General features: G+C 33.6%; 4 protein-coding genes, 1 long non-coding RNA gene and 2 other non-coding genes across 7 annotated transcripts; 4 read left to right on the top strand and 3 right to left on the bottom strand.

Annotated features, from left to right (window-relative positions):
* Positions 1–3,099: 3,099 nt before the first annotated feature.
* On the bottom strand, positions 3,100–4,694 carry LOC108838425 (putative FBD-associated F-box protein At1g50980). Its single transcript, XM_018611364.2, has 3 exons — positions 3,857–4,694; positions 3,637–3,774; positions 3,100–3,547 (listed from the first exon to the last, which is right to left on the bottom strand). The coding sequence occupies exons 1-3, from the start codon at positions 4,688–4,690 to the stop codon at positions 3,281–3,283; spliced, it is 1,239 nt and encodes a 412-aa protein (XP_018466866.2). The 5' UTR covers positions 4,691–4,694; the 3' UTR covers positions 3,100–3,280.
* A 1,032-nt stretch (positions 4,695–5,726) lies between these two features.
* On the bottom strand, positions 5,727–6,578 carry LOC130499114 (putative FBD-associated F-box protein At1g50980). The gene has a single exon (XM_056993020.1). The coding sequence runs from the start codon at positions 6,513–6,515 to the stop codon at positions 5,727–5,729; it is 789 nt and encodes a 262-aa protein (XP_056849000.1). The 5' UTR covers positions 6,516–6,578.
* Positions 6,579–8,263: 1,685 nt separating this feature from the next.
* Positions 8,264–8,336, top strand: TRNAA-AGC (transfer RNA alanine (anticodon AGC)). The gene has a single exon. It is a non-coding gene; the product is annotated as a tRNA-Ala (tRNA).
* A 4,615-nt stretch (positions 8,337–12,951) lies between these two features.
* LOC130498573 (uncharacterized) lies at positions 12,952–14,334 on the bottom strand. Its single transcript, XR_008937459.1, has 3 exons — positions 14,064–14,334; positions 13,740–13,865; positions 12,952–13,276 (listed from the first exon to the last, which is right to left on the bottom strand). It is a non-coding gene; the product is annotated as an uncharacterized LOC130498573 (long non-coding RNA).
* Positions 14,335–15,132: 798 nt separating this feature from the next.
* On the top strand, positions 15,133–16,244 carry LOC130499203 (protein PYRICULARIA ORYZAE RESISTANCE 21-like). The gene is made up of 3 exons (XM_056993206.1): positions 15,133–15,286; positions 15,403–15,481; positions 15,580–16,244. The coding sequence occupies exons 1-3, from the start codon at positions 15,275–15,277 to the stop codon at positions 16,020–16,022; spliced, it is 534 nt and encodes a 177-aa protein (XP_056849186.1). The 5' UTR covers positions 15,133–15,274; the 3' UTR covers positions 16,023–16,244.
* Positions 16,245–16,611: 367 nt separating this feature from the next.
* Positions 16,612–17,943, top strand: LOC108820387 (AP2/ERF and B3 domain-containing transcription factor At1g51120-like). Its single transcript, XM_018593336.2, has one exon. It carries the CDS (start codon positions 16,820–16,822, stop codon positions 17,834–17,836), a length of 1,017 nt encoding a protein of 338 aa, XP_018448838.1. The 5' UTR covers positions 16,612–16,819; the 3' UTR covers positions 17,837–17,943.
* Positions 17,944–18,286: 343 nt separating this feature from the next.
* LOC130499321 (U5 spliceosomal RNA) lies at positions 18,287–18,404 on the top strand. The gene has a single exon (XR_008938199.1). It is a non-coding gene; the product is annotated as a U5 spliceosomal RNA (small nuclear RNA).
* The last annotated feature ends 1,626 nt before the right edge of the window (positions 18,405–20,030 follow it).

The raw sequence follows: 20,030 nt of genomic DNA, 5'->3' as shown, positions 1-20,030 counted from the left end.
CATGTACTATATCGCAAGATCTTTTGATAGTTTCTAACATGTACTATATCGCAAGATCTTAAATTTTAATTTTTAATAATATTATATTTCTATTTGTGTTAGGAATTGCATTAGGCGTAAGTCAGATCGTTGATCCAAATCTATTAGGAGATAAAAAACCAGAACACAGTAAGAAGAGAGTCTGCTGTGAAAAAAGGAACAGATGTCAAGCGTGTGGATGTCCTATAAGCGAACTCATTTTGTTGAATCTATCTAGTCAGAAGAAAATCGATCAGGATTTTGCTAAGACATTCCGACGTAATCTCGACAAAAATGTATGTAGGAAAATGCCTCCCTTGTCTTTGGAAACTATCCGCTTAAAACTGAAGGTTCTCCGTTTTGTCAGCCAGAAGTTCTATCTTCTCTCCTCTGTCCAGAACCTGCAAACATCCACAATTTCACCATCAAGAAAAAAGGGACAAACCAATCTAACGCATGAGAGATACTATGACAAGAGTCTCAGAATTTGTTTACACGAACAACTGATCCTATTCCAGTTTGCTTAACCTTTTCCAACACCAAAAACTTGATTATGTTGAAAATTACTTGCAGATACTCTGTTTTAGACTGTATTGGACTCAAAATTAAAGCAAATACAATCACAAATTCATAACTCCTAGTGCAAAGCGACAGATGATAATATGAATCATCACTATAGCACGATTGTTTCCTTTTCTTAAAAGCAGGGGGAGTTCAGGCTACATTGATCCTATTTAATATAACTTTTACACTTCCTCAGTGAATACTTAACCAGTTTATAGACTCATTGGTACTTTGATGAACTAAAAGACAGGCATTCAAAATAGGACATCCCCCAATACCATTTTTAGTAAAAAAACAAAATAAAGAGGGTCAGTCCAAGATTTATTAGCTGCATGCAACTTCATAATTCCTAACAGACTCAGAACATCACAGATTTCAACATCGATTGGTGTAACGAGATATAGCAGAGTAATCAGCACACATTATACCTTGCAAGATGTAGACTAAAGAATAAATGGTATGATGAGATTTATATTTCGTTTTTTTCAATGATTTTCAAGTTGGACAGCGAAAGTTGCGATGATTATTCGGTTATATTGTAGACATGGAAACACAAGAAAACATTTAACATCCACACAAAAGAAAAGAAAGAAGGTTGCATTACATCACAAGTTAAAAGCACAAAAGAGCATATGTCTTCTCCTCATCTCTCTTACTCTGTAGTCTCCTTCTCCTTCCTCTCCTCCTCAGCCAAGCGAACGAAGAGAGACATGTTACCTAAAACAAACAAACAGACGAATGAATGAATGAACGAATGAAAGGCGTTTAAAGTTGATAAAATAAAATCAAGAACCAAATGTGTTCAAAAAAAAGAATCAAGAACCAAATTAACTTACTTTCGGGAGAGAAGTCAATCATGATCGGTTGGTGTGGCAAAACCTCGGTAACTACAATGTTGAATCCTCCCACAGAACGTCCACTAAATTCGAGCACCTTCTCCACATCGTCTTCCCCAATGACATAAACGTAAGCTCTGTAAATAATCAAACAAGTCATTAATTATCAACTGATAACTTATTTAAAATATGAAAAAATCACACAAGCCACAAACCTTTTGATACCATCATCAGTGTTCCACAAACCTTTTAAGGAACTTGGCGAGAAAGAAACAAGAATACCATATTTTATTTTATTTAATATTTATAAAAGTACATATATTACGGGGAAAATCAATCTCTTCTTGAGGTTTCTACGTGTTTAAGGGCCGGAGATTTGATGAAGCGTCGAGAACATCATAGATAAGAGGAGAATGTGAAGGTTTCTTTAGTTTACGTTTCTCACACGAAGGATCTTCACCGGAATCTGGTAATATATATTTCGGATCTTTACAGGGATTGCGAGAATTCAACTAGGTCGTCACAGTTTCTTCTTGAAATAAATGTTGTAAAAAGTATATAGAATATCATTACAAACAAAAATTTGGGTTAATTTTGTAATGTCAGCATTTTTTTAATTTAGGTTGAATTATATCGATTTTTCATATCAGATGTTTAAATCAATAAATAAAAAAGCAATAGAAAAAAGAAAGGTAATTAAGATTACCTTATATCAGCTACCAAACTCAGACAGCATGATTGTCTAGGATAGCGAATCCCGACCACAGATCATTCACTTCAGGGAAGATCTGGGAACAGAGGCAACAGTTTGATCAGAACTCTCCTCTGTAATCAACCTCCCGCGAAATCACTCGCGCCAGAGGGAGAAGCGAAACTTATTTTCCTTCTCTCGGGTCTGTACCAATATCTTGCTCGAACCCTGGTGGGACTCTCTCTTCATGCCGAGTCTCTACCATGTATACTGGGTCCGAATTGGTGTTCTATCTCTTAATTTAATTCTATTTTAACTTAATATAAACCAGGTTCTCAATCCAACACCGGTTCGCTAAGTAGTTTCACAAAACCATAAAAACGATTACTCTCGTATGTGTGTACCGACATGCTGGTCCATGAACAAGAAACCACATCAAACCTCAAGAGCAGAGTCAATCGCCACCAATCTGTTTTAAGCTCCATACATGTGCGTCGCAGAAACTGAAACTCTGTGCGGTAATATCAAAGACGTGCTTCACAAGTCTTCTGTTGAGCTTCCAAAGTGTCTTGATATCAACAGATATGTGATGAAGTATAGTTCAATGGTTGAAACTCTGATGAAGCACCTGAACAAGGAAGAAGAAGACAACACTAAATAATTTTGAAGAACTGGAGGTGGAGTACATGAGTGGCTGGCTGACAAATACAAGTGTTTTGGTTGTGTGATGATTGTGACCAACAAGGAAAGGTCTAAATTCTGCAGAGAGTGTTTGTTGTGTGATGATGATACTAAATAAATAGGACTTGATCAAATCCTCACCCTTGCCGTGTAAGGAAGATGAACCACCTACAAGACTGAACCAGTCTGGCGCAGGCTCTTAATCAAGGTCATGCAGAAAACATTTTACCATTAATGTGATCATTCTTTAAGTAATTTTTTTCATTTTGTTGATATATAAGATAGAGAACCATAGAAGAAGAAGAAGAAGAAGAAGAAGAAATAAGACATAACATTCCGAGTTATTATTTTACAGGGAAGGCTAAGGAAAAAGGAAGGTTAGATATTACATCGCATCAAAAGGTAATTAATTTACCACATTCATTTGTTATCATTCTTCTCTAAATTTAATATTAGACACATCATTCCAAGTTATTACCAGCTGAAGCGCTTACTCAAACACAAACGTGCAAGAATCTCTGGCCACACATTCCAATTCCTTCAACATCCCCTGCTTCTCTGCCGATTCTGAGTAAAAAGCTGCCTTCTTTAGATGACTCCCATTGGCTAGAATGTACTTTGCCGCTTCTCTCTCTGTCTCTGTGCCCTTGTACTGTCTCCACTCAAAGATCTCAAGATGAGATGACAAACATTCAGGAACAAAACTTGGTTTGTTCCATGAAACCATCCCGTCGTGTTGGACACAGTGCTCCTGAAACTATAGGATAGAGATAACATACATTCTGTTAGTGATTTTTATACAATAAAAGTGGAGACACAATACAAAAGAAAAGGAAAACCACATACCAAATTGAGCTTAAGAACTCGAAGCCTCGGAGCATCATTGAGTATAAGGGTAAGTAGATTCCACCACTCTGAAGAGCATGAACACAGCTCCAGGTGTTCAAGAGAGAGGAAGGAAGTACCGTCAGGAGGATACGTAGTCTGCAATCAAAGCAGAACACAGAGAAGAGAGAGTTAGATATTTTACCAAAAATTAAAAAGACAATTTTTTTTTCTTGTATACCTGAGAACACAGAGAAAGATACTGAGTGGAGGCAAGAGACCCAAGAAACAGTTCAGGTTGGGACTCACAAACAACACTAACACTCGCCTTAACCAGCTCAGGCATATCTTCAAACCGTAAATAATTACTAAACCGATCCTTAATACTGAACCATCTCAATAACGGTGTTCTAATAACAAACCCATGAACACCTTCAGGGCGAGACTCTCCAACAGAGTTATCAACACACAAACTCCTAAGCGTAGGCACATCAATAGTGAACACCATCACATTAGTAAACGAGCTTCTCCTCACCACCAAATCTTCAAGAACAGGACATCTACTCAAAAGCGTTTCCACAGACTCGTCGCTCGAGAATCTAACCGACAAAAGGTGGAGACTTTTGAGGCAAACAAAGCGAGCATCGAGCGGAGGATCCTCCAGAGTCACCTTCTCGAGTATAACCGTCTCGAGATTCGAGTGAATAAACAAGCTTTTGGGGAACTCAAAGGAGCCGCAAACCATTTCGACTCTGAGCTTTCGTAGAGATCGAGCGACCGCGATGTTGACCAGATAGTTGATGTATTTGTTCGTAGAGTAGGGGCTGATCTTGAGATCCAAGCTATCTAGGTTTAAGAGCTTGGTGATGAACAGTGCGAATCCCCAGTACACTCTGCCTACTGTGTCGCCGTCGTACCTGAATGCGTTCATCTCTTTCCAGAGTGATATCCATCGTTTTGATAAGACGCTCGTGGCCACGGCGTCTTTAGTAGGAAGAAGATTTAGCATCTTCAACAGCAATTCATCTGGAAACTCACTCATTGATCGAATCTCCTTCTTCTTCGGCTTCTCCATTGGCTTTTCAGTTTTGAGCCCTAGATTTTTTGAGCGAAATGGTAAAGTGCTTTTTTAGAATAGTAAAGTTTAAACATGTGTGCCGTTTTGTATTACATGTGTGCTGGTTTTTTAAAGGGAAAACGGCATAGAGAACTTAATTTAATAGACAGACGGCGCAGCGTTAGTTTTTTGTTGGTACAAAGGCACCGGTCCATTGGATACCTCTTTTGCTAGAGATTGAAGACGTGAAAGGGGAGCAAGCCATTCAGGATAGTCAAAAGCATCTAGCTTGCCTTACAAATGTTGGATCCTAGTTGCATCTAATTCTTTAAAAGGAGTTAAATCAGGCAGAAGATAAGGGAGCTTCAGCATAGAGATAATCTGAATTGTTAGTATATGTAATTGCAGCGAACCAACACAAAACTCAATTCATACCAAAACGGAGAGTGTAACCATTCCCGAACTCGTACTTGTCCGTCAATGACCAACCAAAAAAGGACAAATATTAAAGCTAACATCTTATACAATTCGATTTATAAAAAAAAAATCTAATTAAAACATATGAGCTACTCTTAGCTTACGGGAATTGATTGTTAGAACTTAGAAGTTTCGGACACCTCGCAAACTTGTTAATCTAGTCTAATGATTTAATAACGGTCCTTGATACATTTTCTGTCAATATTTGTTGTTGAGATTTCCTGAGATCGTTCTTACTTTTTGCAAGTTACTTTCTTGTTTAGCTTTAGTAATGGAACGTCTTTGTTTATTAGCTTAACAAGAAAGTAATGTAATGTAATGTAACTTTCGTTTAGTAAACAAACGAAGCTCTTTTACGTCTTAACTCTACTCTTTTCTTCTAGATTTGTAATGTAACTTTCGTCTTTTTGGATTCGATCTTGACATAATAATGTGGTTCACTGTACCTTTATAGTATACTTTTGAAGGTAAAACTTGTTTGAATCAGTTAATAAGAAAATAATTTTCAAAAAATAACTCTAATACCTGAAAGAGATTAGGATTGAGAGAAAACTTAACCTACCATATTTAAAAAGGTTCATATCATAATGTCACAAACAACGTTGACAGTAGACTTGACCAGCTTTGGCATATTTCTAAACCGTAAATAGTTGCTGAAGCTATCCCTAATGCTAAAACACCTCAAAGAAGGTGCATTAATCTCAAACCCGTGGACACCTTTAGGCCTAGATTTCCCAGACGAATTATCGACAGACAAACTCCTCAGCGTAGGGACATTGATGGCAAATATCTTCACATTTGTATAGGAGCTTCGTCTCACAACCAATTCTTCAAGACGTGGACATATGCTTAGAAGCGTTTTCACAGATTCGTCGTATGAAAACCTAACTGATAAAAGGTGGAGATGTTTGAGGCTGGACAAATCAGCATTAGGTGGAACATCCACGAGGCTTAGTTTCTGGAGTATTAGGGTTTCAAGTTGTGGACAGGAAAACAAGCTTTCAGGCAACTCGAATGAATCGTAAACCATCTCAATTCTCAGCTCTCTCAAAGAGCGAGCAACTGCATTGTTAACCAAACGTTTGATGATTGTTTTTTCATAACATGGGGTCAGCTTGAGCTGCAAGATCTCTACTCTTGATCTTCTACTTATAAATAGCGTAAGCTTAGAAGCAATTCTAGCATTACCACATCGAAGTTCCTCATCATATCTGAATGTCTTCATCTCCTTCCAAAGAGATTGCCACCGTTTCGACAAGACACTCGTGGCTACAGCATCTTTACTAGGAAGCGAAGACAGTATCTTCAACAGCAACTCATCTGGAAGTTCACAAATTAAATCTCTCTTTTTAACTTTATCATCCATTGTTTTGACAGTAGCCAGATTATCAAAATCAAAGAAGAAACCCTAAACACAATCAATGAAAGATCTAACTTTATCACAGATTCACGACTCTACTCTCTCTATCGGTATAATTGTGTTTGATTTTATAGAGTTGAATTCACATTGTAAATCCTATTCGGAATATGTTTTTCAGTTTTTCCCTTTTCCATTCTTAATCGATAAAACAAAAAGGAAAAGAAAAAAAAACAGATTTATGTTCTTGGTTTACTATATTCTTATTAGATCCATGTGTATAATTTTATTTTTGATTTAAATAAGTATTTTAAAATTTAGATGTTATAATAAATGTTATTTTCATTTTTATTATATTTTAAAATACTTAGAGTTTTTTTATTTGTAAATAAGAGTTGAAACTTTATTTTGTGATGTCAAGCATATTCAATATTTAGATATGTATATTATTCTATACGAACTCCAAAGACTCTTCTGATAGTTTCTAACATGTACTATATTGCAAGATCTTAAATTTTAATTTTTAATAATATTATACTAGGTGTTTTACCCGCACATGCGGGTATAATCGCTTTACAAATAGTTATTAACACATGTATTATGTTTTACCAGTACACTCTGCCTATTGTGCTGCCGTCGTACCTGAATGCGTTCATCTCTTTAAATAGAGATATCCATCGTTTTGATAAGACGCTCGTGGCTACGGCGTCTTTAATAGGAAGAAGATTTAGCATCTTCAACAGCAATTCATCTGGAAACTCACTCATTGATCGAATCTCCTTCTTCTTCGGCTTCTCCATTGGCTTTTCAGTTTTGAGCCCTGGATTTTTTGAGCGAAATGGTAAAGTGCTTTTTAGAATCGTAAAAGTTTAAACATGTGTGCCGTTTGTATTACATGTGTGCTGGTTTTTTTAAGAGAAAACGGCATAGAGGACTTAATTTAATAGACAGACGGCGCAGCGTTAGTTTTTTTTTTTTTTTGAATGAATGTTAAATTTTTATTCACCAAAAAAACCTGTTTACATCAAGTGCTTCCTCTACTAACTTGAATAAACTTTTTGATTCTATACAATCTAGAAACCAGAAATTACATTCTAGTTTCAAACCAATACTGGAGACTTCTCTCCATACCCTTCACCCCTTTTGATCTCAGTATACTCAGCTTGTTTCTAACTCCCTTCTCAATCATCTTCTTCAATGCAACAATGGGAAGTTTTTTATCTCCATGTTTGAGCTTGTTTCTCTCCCTCTAAATCATGTACATCGTGACTTGAAATGAATATCGTAGACAAAATAATCTCTTCCTGTCCATAGACACTTCTGAGATCATTTGTACAATTTCACTCCAGTCATTAGTATAATCCTCTCCCATCATACCCTTAGTGAGATGCTCCCATACTTGTGACGAGTAAGAACAAGCAAAAAATAGGTGATTTCTAGTTTTTTTTTGGTATTGTCGTTTTGTTTCTTTAAGATGGAAAGTGTCAGCGTTTTGTTTCGTTTCTTTAAGCGACAACAAAACGACAATACCAACAAAAAACTATCTCTATGTCTATCGTTTAAATGGTTTATTCATCAAAAATGTCAAAATATAAAGTTAGATTTATATAAATGGTATTTAATTGATATATATATATTACAAAACTAGTATTATTGTTAAATATTTTTCTGTGATTTGAATTTATATTAATCAAAGTAACATTTAACAAGAACACTCGTGAGAAATCTCACTCGTTTTTAGTTAAGTTTTTATTAAAGGGGATGTAGCTCAGATGGTAGAGCGCTCGCTTAGCATGCGAGAGGTATGGGGATCGATACCCCACTTCTCCACTTTATTTTATTCATTAAAAAAACAAGAAATCTCGCTCATTATATATGCTAGTCTTTAAAACCTTCATCCCATGCACACCACAACAAAAACGAACACAAAAACTCTTCATCAAGAAAATCACTCTTCGATCAATGGCCAACGAGAACGTCGTCGCACGAATCTCTTCTCGTCTCTCTCGTTTGGACGGAGTAAGAACAAGACTGGAAGATGCGATTAGGGATCAAAGGATGGATATTGCTCGACTTTTGCTTCGCCTAGGCGGTTTAAACCCTCCTGGAGCCGCTGATATCCTTGAGGCTTTGAACTTTTGAAATCGGAGTGGAACGAACTCTTCCAAAGAATGAAAGCACTTATCGTAAGGATGCCAAGATGCGTAGAAGATCCACCACAAGGATGAAACTGAAAGGTACGAAATGTTTTGTTCTCTTGTATACAATATTGGTCTACAAGATTCAAGAATGGAACAAATACAATCCTTGGCAGCAGAGTTCTTTGTCCTCGGGGACCTTCTAATTACACAACTCTACTTCCAATTCTTCCTTTGTAATCGTAAAGAGAGATCCAGTTATTTGAAAGTCTTATACACAAAGCTTATTGTGTTTTTGAATGAAACTTTACACACCAAGTTCGGCTAGCATTAAATGTAATTTGCTGGTTAAGCCTTTACCAACTCCTTGCATAAAATAGAAGATATATAGTATTACCCTACTTTGGGCATCCAAGAGTCAATAGGTATATTCTTCCAAAATAATGCTAAGCCTCCACTTAATACCCACTGGATTCACCATATGGCAATGGTCATGAACACAACACGTAATCACTTGCGAGTACAACAAACTCAGGCTTTTTCATGTATTCGTGCACAAACTCATAAGAATTCATCACTAATAGCATCTAAATCGTACTGCCAAAGTTTCATATGACAAACAAATGAGTCATACCATCGAGCTTAATACTTTCAGTATGCGTCCATTTTCCAATTTAGAAGATCTTTTTCGCTTACATAGGACAGGACTGTACAAAGGCACTGGATACCTCTTCTGCTAGAGATTGAAGACGTGAAAGGGGAGAGCAAGCCATTCAGGACAGTCAAAAGCATCTTGCGTTACAAATGTTGGATCATACTTGCATCTACTTCCTTGAAAGCAGTTAAATCAGGAAGAAGATAAGGGAGCCTAAGCATAAAGATAATCTGAATAATTATAATATGTAATTGCAGTGAACAACACAAAACCAACAAAAAGAAACTTGTCTCTTTACATTATTGGTTTTGGGGCTCCTTTGTTATGTAAACGTGGTATCGAAGAACAATACAAACACTTGAAAGATGCGAGGAAGTTTCTTAGTCAGAAAGATGAGATTGTGGAGATGGCATTGGGTAGTGATATTATGACCAACTAGAAACTCATGGTTACAAATTCTAATTCTGTACTTTTGTCAGAAAAAAAGAAATTGATCCATTGATGTGTGTCGTGAATCACAAGTAACCGTTATTAGTTGTGTCTTCTTTTTGACACTTGATTTAAATCGATTAGTTATTAAAGTAACCATCCACAATAATCCACATTCCATTCTAATCCTCCTCCACATCAAAGGGTTTGCAGTTGCATGAAAAAAAAAAAGGTTTAACTTTCGGCTTCAAAAGCATTGTCTGTTTCCTCTCAAAAGAAGAACACCTAAAATATTACGGACGACTACACATATCAATTCCCAGGGAAACATCTTTGTGATTAAATTTATCCATTCTGATTAAATTCTATTAGCACCACCTACTTTTAACATTAACTGGTTTTCTTTTTGCAATGCATATCAACGACTTGTTATTGTTCAAGTATCATTTTGGTTGATCTTTTCACGCTATATATATTTTTATGGTGAGGATGTGAACTACTTTTAACACCCACTAATCAACGACTTGTTATTGTTCAAGTATCATTTTTGTTGAATTTTTCACGCAATATATAATTTTATAATGAGGATGTGATCCACTTTTAATACCCACTAATCTTCAGGCTGAATGTAGTTATTGAGTTATTTATTTATCGGTTTTAAAGGGATCTAAGCACACTATTTTGAGTGGCTAAAATGGGAGTGGCTGAGATAAGTTTTAGTCCATGTTTTGAAGAAAATTGATCGGATAGTCTTAAACAGTTAAACCCACATGACAACTCTTTTTCAAGTGGGAACCACTAGATTACCACAGTTTTTGTTTTCTTCTGAATATTTTTTTGTGTCAAATTTTTTTCATGATATTCATTTTAAATATATACTAAAGTGAAGTTAACTGAACCAGTTCGGGTTGCCGTATTAGTGCAAACAAATTTCACAGCAACAATTCGGTTGGGAATTAGAAGACTAACATAAATCATAAACTTAGTGCTTTAAAAATAAAACTAGATTTTGACCCGCCCTTAAAAAGGCAGGTATATTCTTTTGTTTTAAATTTAATTTTTGATATTTATTTTTCTTTCTGATTATATTTGTATTTTTGTAATAACATTTGTGTATAAATTTTAATCAAAATATATTTTATTAAATAATAGTAATTTTAAAATTGATCTGATATATGCACGGTTAAAACTGAGTTGCGGGTCGAACTCGTTCCGCTCACCCGCCAATCCGCGGATTTTCAACTTTGTTTTGGTTAAAAATATGACCCGTACAACCTACAAACAAATAATTTTGTACCCGCATCTGCTCTACTTAATTTTGTGGTTATCCGCGGGTTATATACATATTTTAAAAATCATTATTTATTTTAATTACTATAAAAGTATATTTATAATAAAAACTATACATGATTTAAATTTTAAATTATTATTTTTAAATTCTTGTATTTATAAAAAAAATATTTACTTTTTTAATTTTTATCTTTTAAATAATTTGCGGGTCGACGGGTAACCGCGATCCAAAATCCACCTACCTATACTAAGCCCGCATAAAAAACTCATAATCCGCATCCGCAAATCGATTTTTCAAATAGTTGGACCAAAGATAATTAGTTAGTGAAAAGATCTAACAATTTTTTAAGTATATTGTTTTGGTAATGATTCTCTTTTAATAGTATAGATGAGATATAATGTTGTTTTAAATTAATTCCATACCATCACTCGATACAAAAAAAATTATATAAACATTAGTAATAGAAAAAGTGGTTTATACAAATCTTTCTTACGTACATATTTAAAATGTTAGAAGTCAATGTTTTAGATTATAGTAACATTTAAAGTCAATAACAGTAATAAACTTTGGGTCTAACTGGTGACCAAGGAATGATGCATTCCTTAATGTTCCTAACAAATTTTACCATTCATTAGGAATAATCATTCCTTTTCATTCCTTCTCATTCCTTTTATTGTAGAGAATTAAAGAACAAATTTATTCCTCACTAAATTTGATATGGAATAACCGTTCCTCATCATTCCCATAATTTTATTCCATCAATTCTTTTCCTTTTTGTTCCTACTATTCCCGAGATGATCACCAGTTAGACCCTTTTTATTTAAATGAAGGAGAATCTTATTAAGTTGTTATAAAATAGGTTAGTTATAAGATTTTGTTATATGTAACTAGAAAAGGCCCGCCCTACGGGCGGATAGCAAATAATAGAATTTAATTAAAATGTTAATTTATTTTAACTGACATTAAAACTAACTTTTACATTTTTATTAAAACAACTTATCCATTTTTTAACTATTTATTTTAAAGTTGCAAATTTATTAATTATAAAAAATTTATTGAAGACTATTATATTGTTTTCTTTTAATATTTAGTTTAGTTTAACTAAAGTAACAGTTAGATTTAATATTTAAATTGTTTTTAGAGAAATTATAAGTAATATGGAGTGCGGAGTGATCCATTCTAACTGAAAATCTATATTTAAGTTAGGTTGACTATATAATTTTTTAAAAGTGATCATTATTATTTAAGACTATACATGTTTGTTTGAGTTTTAAATATATTGAAAATCAAATTAATCACTTAATCTAAGCTGCATTTGAATAAACTTACTTTTATAACGTTTTCAGTTTAATTCTCAAACTATGATAATTTTAATCAAATATTAATAAGCTTAAAGCAAAACTTTAAAAATCTCTAAAATTCAAAACAAAATCTTAAATTTAAAATTTTATTTCATGTTTAAGAATAAAATAACTAAATATCTGATAATATTTTAACATTTAGAAAACTTGACTCTTAACTCTGAATAGAATAATTAAATTATTTTTAAAATCCAAAAAAAAACAAAATCTAAAACTAAAACTGCAACTAATATTATAAAAATTAAAATTATCCAAACTTAAAAGTAAAGATAATTTTTTTTAAAGATTTTTTATTTATGTTTTAAACATTTATTAGGTTCGTTTAAAACTTATTATTAAAATGAGGATAATTCAGGTATTAAAATGAACATAGTTTTTTAAAGTAAGTGTTTTAATTAAAATAGTAAGTTTAGGTGTTACTGATACCAAAAAAAGTTTAGATATTAAGAAGGCTAACAATGATCATAGTCGTAATATTTTCGCAAAGTTGGCTTTGTTCAAAACAGTTATTCCAAAAAGTATAAAAGAATTGTGTTGTGTCAGAAATCAGATAAGTGCCACAACTCACATCTAACCGAAAGCTCTAAATGCATAAGAACGATATGTACAAACTATGTTAACATCTTGCAAACTGTAAATGCTAAAACTTGCACACGTTCCGAATGCGTAAGATCAACATGTACAAAATAAATTAACAGCTTCTTTTGCATATCAAGCTCTGGGGATAATTGCACTTGTAATAATTGATTGAAGAAGTTTAAATATTGAGTGATAATGATGATATTAACTTCTCTCCATCACCCATCGGGCTCCTTCCTCTTCTCCATCTCTGCTTTTCAGCTCAACTTTTCCTTCTCCTCCTGTCTTTTGTAATGCTGTTTTCTTTGCTTTTCTTTCTTGTAATAAGAGGTCACCACAAATCTTGAGAACTTTAAAAAGCTTGGTAAAAATCTTAAAACATTTAACGAAAAAATGATGAGATTAACTAATGGCCACAAATCCTTTTTAGACCTTGGAAGTTCATATCAGAGACCAGAAGAGAATTCCCAACTCATGTTCTTATTAGTTCTATTAGACACCGGATAAGTAGCAGACAACATTCAGAGGAAATATGGATACAGCAACAAATTGATCACTTAAGAGATATATTAACAACACAACCAGTCTAAAAAACAGAAAGCAAGTCCCATCCATGTTAGTGTTTTCTGGGTGGATGAAGACTAACTTCTTACGTTTAGTCAGGTATACACATAACCAGAAGCTAAGTTCAACTGATCAGTTATGGTAACAAAATAAGAAACACAAACTACAGAAGTTGGAGACATGCCAAGAAAGAACAAAACTGTGAAGTGATCTTACTTGAAGCAACGGCAGGATTGAGTAAAGTCACATCCTCCCTTTCCAACTGAACTACAACTCTCCCAACTTCCTTAAAATCAAGCGATTTGTCTATCCGAGAACAATACACAAGTCAAATAATTAGCCCTGCAAATTAAAAAAGATTGATAATCAACAGGTCAACAAATTGACAGAAAAATCGATTCATCGCTCATAAACGAAATTTTTTGAAATAAACTTTATCAGATAAACAAAAGCTTTAGAATTAAAACTTTGGTAATAAAAAAGACAAACTGAAACAAAGTCGACAAACAAAACTGAAATCTAAAGCGAGCTTGTCTATACCCATTAGCTCGCCACTGCGTTTCAAAATTTTAGCTTGTCTTTACATATATTTATACCGAAACCACACCGCCTCTCAATTCAAATAATGCTTTAAAGACAGATCGTGGGGGATAGAATCAACGGGATTAAAGAGGATGTCATAAATCAGACCGTTTCTGGTTGTGAGAAGAAGCACAAAGGTCACCGTCTCGCCGCCGCACGAAGACGTTGATCTTCTCGTATTCGATTCAGAGGCGTCATCATCTTAGCAGGCCGAACGGATATCACGACATCGGAGCCCAATCAGAGAAATTACGCCATGAAAGCCCAAACCGACGATTAAATGAAACGATGCGTTGAGAGATAAAGGACACGTGTCGCACCTACGTGAATCAAATTTGTGACGTGGATGTTGAGGTGGACGCCCCAGGAAAGATTAAAAGGCTCTTTTATATATAAAGATAGGTTGGACTAAAAAAATGAAAAGGTCAAATAACTTTGTTTAAGTAGATTTTTTCAGAATGATTCTCTTTTAATAGTATAAATAAAAGCAAGAAATTGAAAGTAAAGTTAACTGAACCAGTTCGGGTTGCCATGTTAGTGCAAACAAACTTAACAGCAACAATTCGGTTAGAAATTAAAAGACTAACGTAACATAAATCATAAACTTTAGTCCTTTAAAAATAAAATAAAAGCAAGAAATATCCAAAAATGATCTCATTGTCAAATATCATTTCACTTTTTATTTTAAAAATTTCAGGTTTCGAAATTGGATTTTATCAAAACTCATCCTTCTTACTTTAATAGAATCTTTATGGAAACATCAAACTCAGACAGTCCTTTTACATCCATTTCATCGACCTCGGCGTATTTCATCAGCAATTCAGCACCACAGAAACATATGGATACATATCGAGGAATCGGACTACTACAAGGACACGCTCTGTGGTCGTACTTTGAAACATGCGAGCCCATTTTCGTAATTATCAGTTGTGTAAGAATGTCGGCTTCTTTGTTAAAGACAATATGCTTTCAGAAACTTTGAAAATATATTTTCCATACAAAATATATTAAAGATATTTCGTTATAACAGAAAGAAATAAACTTATCTCTCTCTTTTTCTCCTTTTTTTTTCATTTTATTTGTACCCCTTTATATTAGTGATATTGTAGATCCTGCAAGACAGAATATGCACATAAAAATTTCCTTCTTGACTTCGAGACACCCAAGCTATGGCGGAGAAGGTATATACTCAAGACTGTATATACTAATTTCTTTTCCGGATCTGAATTTTCATATTACTTCTCTTTTTCTTATAACTAATTCTATAGTAATCAAATTATATGATGAACAATAACAGGTTACGATAATGAAGTTGACGGTCGAAGCATGTGCCAAATGCTACAAAAAGGCCAAGAAAGCTCTCCGCAAGTTCCCTCGTGAGTTTCTCTCTGCTCCTTTGAATTATTGCGATTGAAAATGGCATAAATCTAGGTGAATAATATGATCTTTTTGTTGATTTGCAAAACAAAACAAGAAATAAGAGATGAACTGTACGATGAGAAGACTAACACAATCATCATCAAGGTGGTTTGTTACGATCCTGAGAAGCTTATGAACAAACTTTGCAACAAAGGAGGCCGTTCTATTAAGTCCATCGTGATCCTGGAACCACCCAAGCCTATTCCAGCCCAGACTCAACCTTCTGAGAAGCCCAAAGAGCCCGAGAAGGTCCCAGCTCCAGTTCCGGTACAGGTTCCAGCGCCAACTCCGGCTCAGGATCCAGTTCCGATTCTGGTTCCGGCCCCAGCTCCGGTTCCCCAACTGATGCCGATGTTTCAGGCATATCATTTTGGGCCGTACTACGAGACCCAACAGGGCGGGTGTTCCTGGAGGCCTGTTTACGATAACTGGGGAGGCGGGCCACACCCACATTGTTGCCACGAAGTCACATACCAACAAAGCTGCTCCATCCTGTGAATGTGAAAAACTGAACTCAGTCTCATAAACTGACCAGTATATAGTTTTATAGTATATACCAACAAATATATACACGAAGTTGTTTTTAATGTATTCGTCTTGTAGCAATATTTAGAGGTATCTTTCATATATTTGCACACAATATATGGTTCTTTTCTTGTTTATATATATATATATATATTTTTTTTTGGTTATAACCTATGATACGTATAATTCATTTTACTTGCAGTGTCTTTCACCCTTAGTTGGAATAAAAATAGATAAACTGTTTTTAAGTAGATAAACTGTTTTTAAGCCAAAAAAAAGTAAATAAACTGTCAAGTGTTGATCAATAGTTTTTTTAGAGGTAACAAGAACCAGAAAAAATAAACAAGAAACCACATGGCATGACATAGTGATATTAGAGCAGCTACTTATGACTAAATTAAGATCAAAACAAAAATTGTTAACATAAATCAAAACAAAAATTGTTAACATAAATATTTGCTGTCGTAATCCTCAAGGAAAGTTTACTTTTCTACCAAGAAAATAAATCTGACAAAAAAGAATCTCATTAACAAGGTAACTTACCACTAACAGCTTCTGATGTAATAAATTACGCTGTCAAAAAACTAGAAACAAGAACAAGTATGGAAACTATAACATTCTAAAGAATCAACGATAATGATGCTACAACATGTAAACATAATATTGCTTTCAAATCTCTTCTTCAAAATACTACTCTATTTTCGTTTTGCTTCTCTGCCGTATAAACCTCTCTGTCTCTTGGACTTGTTTTGTTTTTGTATCTTTTAGCGATGGTTATCCTCCACGAGATAAGCAATGAAGCCAAGACAACAACAGAGACTTCAGGCTCAAGTAACTCTGTCCTGGAACACATGAAACCTACTATCTCAACAACCACAAGAACTGCCTTGTCCAACACGGCGAAAACAAAATACAAAGGTGTGGTTCAGCAGCAGAACGGTCATTGGGGTGCTCAGATATACGCAGAACACCGAAGGATCTGGCTCGGGACTTTTAATTCCGCTGCTGAAGCCGCAGCTGCTTACGATAGCGCATCGATCAAGCTCCGAGGCTTTGACGCTAACTCGCACCGGAACTTCCCTTGGTCTGAAATCACGGTCCACGAACCGGACTTTCAAGTGCTCTACACAACGGAAGCTGTGTTGAACATGATCAGAGACGGTTCTTACCTACACAAGTTCAGAGATCATGTCATGTCGAGATCTCGGATGGCCAACTTCAACACCATGGGATTCAAACAGAGTCAAGAATCAAACAAGTGTTTCTCTTGCACACAACTTTTTCACAAGGAACTGACACCTAGCGACGTTGGGAAACTGAATAGGCTTGTGATACCAAAAAAGTATGCAGTGAAGCATTTACCATTCATAAGCGACGACCAAGAAGAGGGTGAAGCTGTGGACGATGTTGAGGTTGTGTTTTATGACAGTACGATGAGACAGTGGAAGTTTAGGTATTGTTACTGGAGAAGTAGCCAGAGCTTTGTCTTCACCAGAGGATGGAATGGTTTCGTCAAGGAGAAGAATCTCAAGGAGAAAGATGTTATTGTATTTTATTCTTGTGATGTTCCGAGTCATGTCAAGAGATTAGAAGGACAAAACAACAGCTTCTTGATGATTGATGTTGATCACAAGGGTTTCGTGGCTCCCAAGGAAGAAAACAAAATGGTTCATAGCGAAGAAATGAAAACAGAAGACTTGTTTAACTCGAAGTTAGAAGATGAAGAAACAAAACCAGAGGAGGAGAAGAAAGGAGGGTTTATGCTGTTTGGTGTTAGGATCCAATAGCTACTTCCGTATTAGGGGTTTAGTAACTTAGTTATAGTTTGGTTTTGATTTGTGCTACGTAGCTTCTTGATTTACAACAGACTTGGTGTTTTGGTTTTGACATCTAATAGCAGTAAGATTGATGTTTCTCTTGATTAGATAAAAGATGAAGAAGAACAATATTAATGTCACAAAATCAAACATCAAGAAGAGATTTTAGCAAAATCAGGTAAATGTTGTTTTGACTACTCACATTGTGGAACACACAGCAAGCCCAGCATCAATCCCTAAAGAAGCCTGACGAAACCCATTAGGCAAGAAATTTTTTGGCATAATAAAAGCCCACGAAGAGTTTTAGATATGTAAGCGCTATAATCTTTTGTTTCAGAGTCCCACATCGAAACATTTCGAGTAAGCAGTAGAATAAGTCGTACTATAAATAGAGGCTCTTTGGTCTGCAAGAAATCACGCAGCCATGTGGTGAGCACAAAGCGAACTATTCTTTCGCCTTTTACTAAAGAATACCGTGTGCTCTCCACGCTAAGTGGCATACGCCTATTTTTGGAGGGTCCTGCTTTCGAGTGGACCCAACAACAATTAAGTTTAAATTTAAACAGGTTTTACGTGTAAACCGGTTCATGTTAAAAGCTTTGGAAAGTCTCAGTTATTTGTAATTCGCGGTATATCAGTGTTTTTTACCATTTTTCCACTACTGTAAGTCATTTAAGTATTAAATTTAAATATTTAAAAAACCATTTTGGTGTCATAACAGGTTAAGGTATCAAGGGGCAGCTTCGAAACATTTCAAAATTTCCCTGAATGTTTTGTATTAGTTTGGCTTATCGCTAATTAAACCTTTTAAAATATTTGATTGTATTAATCAGCAATGGCATAGTCTAAAGTACTATTGGTTTGTTTTGGATACTAGGTGTATCCTCCGTAGATGCCGGCGTAAATAATTTATAATTATTTATTAATATATTCATTACTAAACAAAGTTTATAATGAAAACATTTTTCATCTAGAAAATTTCAGATCTTGTAAATTTATTTGTACACTAAAATATTTTTTAGAAATTATTCTTTATTTTAAAAATTATTCCCTTCTCAATTATATAAAAATTGTTTTTAGTTGATTAATATTTAGTTATGCCTTCTGTCATCTAAAATATTTGATTTCTTCTAAATTTATTTGTACACTAAAATATAATTATAATTTTTCTTTTTATTTCAAATTTGTTCCCTTTTCAATAATATAAATATTAAAATTTCACTTGATTAACTTTTAGTTATGTGTTTTGTGTTTTTTTTTTCATTTTTAACTATTTTATTATTAACTTTTTACAGAAAACAACACAACATGTATAAGAAATACTTTAATTTTAATTTATATTTTTATTTTAGATAATTCTTAATATTATTAAAAATTAAAATTTTACTTGATTAACATTTAGTTATGTGTTATGTGTTTTTTAATTTTTAATTATTTTATTATAAGATATTTACAGAAAACAACACAAAATGTATAAGAGCTATTTTTTATTTAATATATATTTTTAGATTTTAGATAATTCTTAATATTCTTAATATTATTTATTTAATAATTTATCTAATCAAAAGAATTAAAATTTGTTTTTATTTTGTGGCTAATTTATATGTTGTATTCATTAAGGATAAATTATATTAACCATTCTAACTTTTTTAGTTTAAATTATACTAGGTGATTTTTCCTTGCTCATGCACGGATATAAATATTTATAAAATAAATACATTATAATAATTGATTGTTATTTAATTTTCATTTTATTAATTTATAAATTTTATGCATAATATTATATATATATAATAATATTAAATTAATTTAATTAGACATGATTTTAGATATGTTATATCTAGTTGGTTTATTGTTTTTACGGTTAATTTAGTCATCATTTGGATATATTGAATTGCATATATCTCTCTAAATTTAAATATAGTATTTTTTTACTAATATATTAAATTTTTCATTTTGCTATTCATATTTAGGTTGGTTGTTGTCTTAGATATATAAATATATTTAGGAATATTATGTATAACTTAAGATATATTTTGCTTAGATTGAAATAAAAATAAAATAAAATGTCTGATTCCAAATTACATAAATTAATATAACGATAATATATTGTGCATATATATATATATTATTTTTTTTAACAAAGAATTAAATTGTAACAGTT

Source organism: Raphanus sativus, chromosome 8 (genome assembly GCF_000801105.2).
Source record: "Raphanus sativus cultivar WK10039 chromosome 8, ASM80110v3, whole genome shotgun sequence".
NCBI lineage: Eukaryota > Viridiplantae > Streptophyta > Magnoliopsida > Brassicales > Brassicaceae > Raphanus > Raphanus sativus.
This window is presented reverse-complemented; position numbering and strand designations above follow the sequence as displayed.

Excerpts from the sequence above, each read along its gene's own strand:
- LOC130499114 (XM_056993020.1), bottom strand. The coding sequence starts at position 6,515 with ATGGATGATAAAGTTAAAAAGAGAGATTTAATTTGTGAACTTCCAGAT.
- LOC108838425 (XM_018611364.2), bottom strand. The coding sequence starts at position 4,690 with ATGGAGAAGCCGAAGAAGAAGGAGATTCGATCAATGAGTGAGTTTCCA. Across the intron at positions 3,775-3,856 it reads ATCTTTCTCTGTGTTCTCAG|ACTACGTATCCTCCTGACGG; the intron begins GTATACAAGAAA and ends CTTTGATTGCAG. Across the intron at positions 3,548-3,636 it reads GAGTTCTTAAGCTCAATTTG|TTTCAGGAGCACTGTGTCCA; the intron begins GTATGTGGTTTT and ends TCTATCCTATAG.
- LOC108820387 (XM_018593336.2), top strand. The coding sequence starts at position 16,820 with ATGGTTATCCTCCACGAGATAAGCAATGAAGCCAAGACAACAACAGAG.
- LOC130499203 (XM_056993206.1), top strand. Across the intron at positions 15,482-15,579 it reads AGCTCTCCGCAAGTTCCCTC|AAATAAGAGATGAACTGTAC; the intron begins GTGAGTTTCTCT and ends AAACAAAACAAG.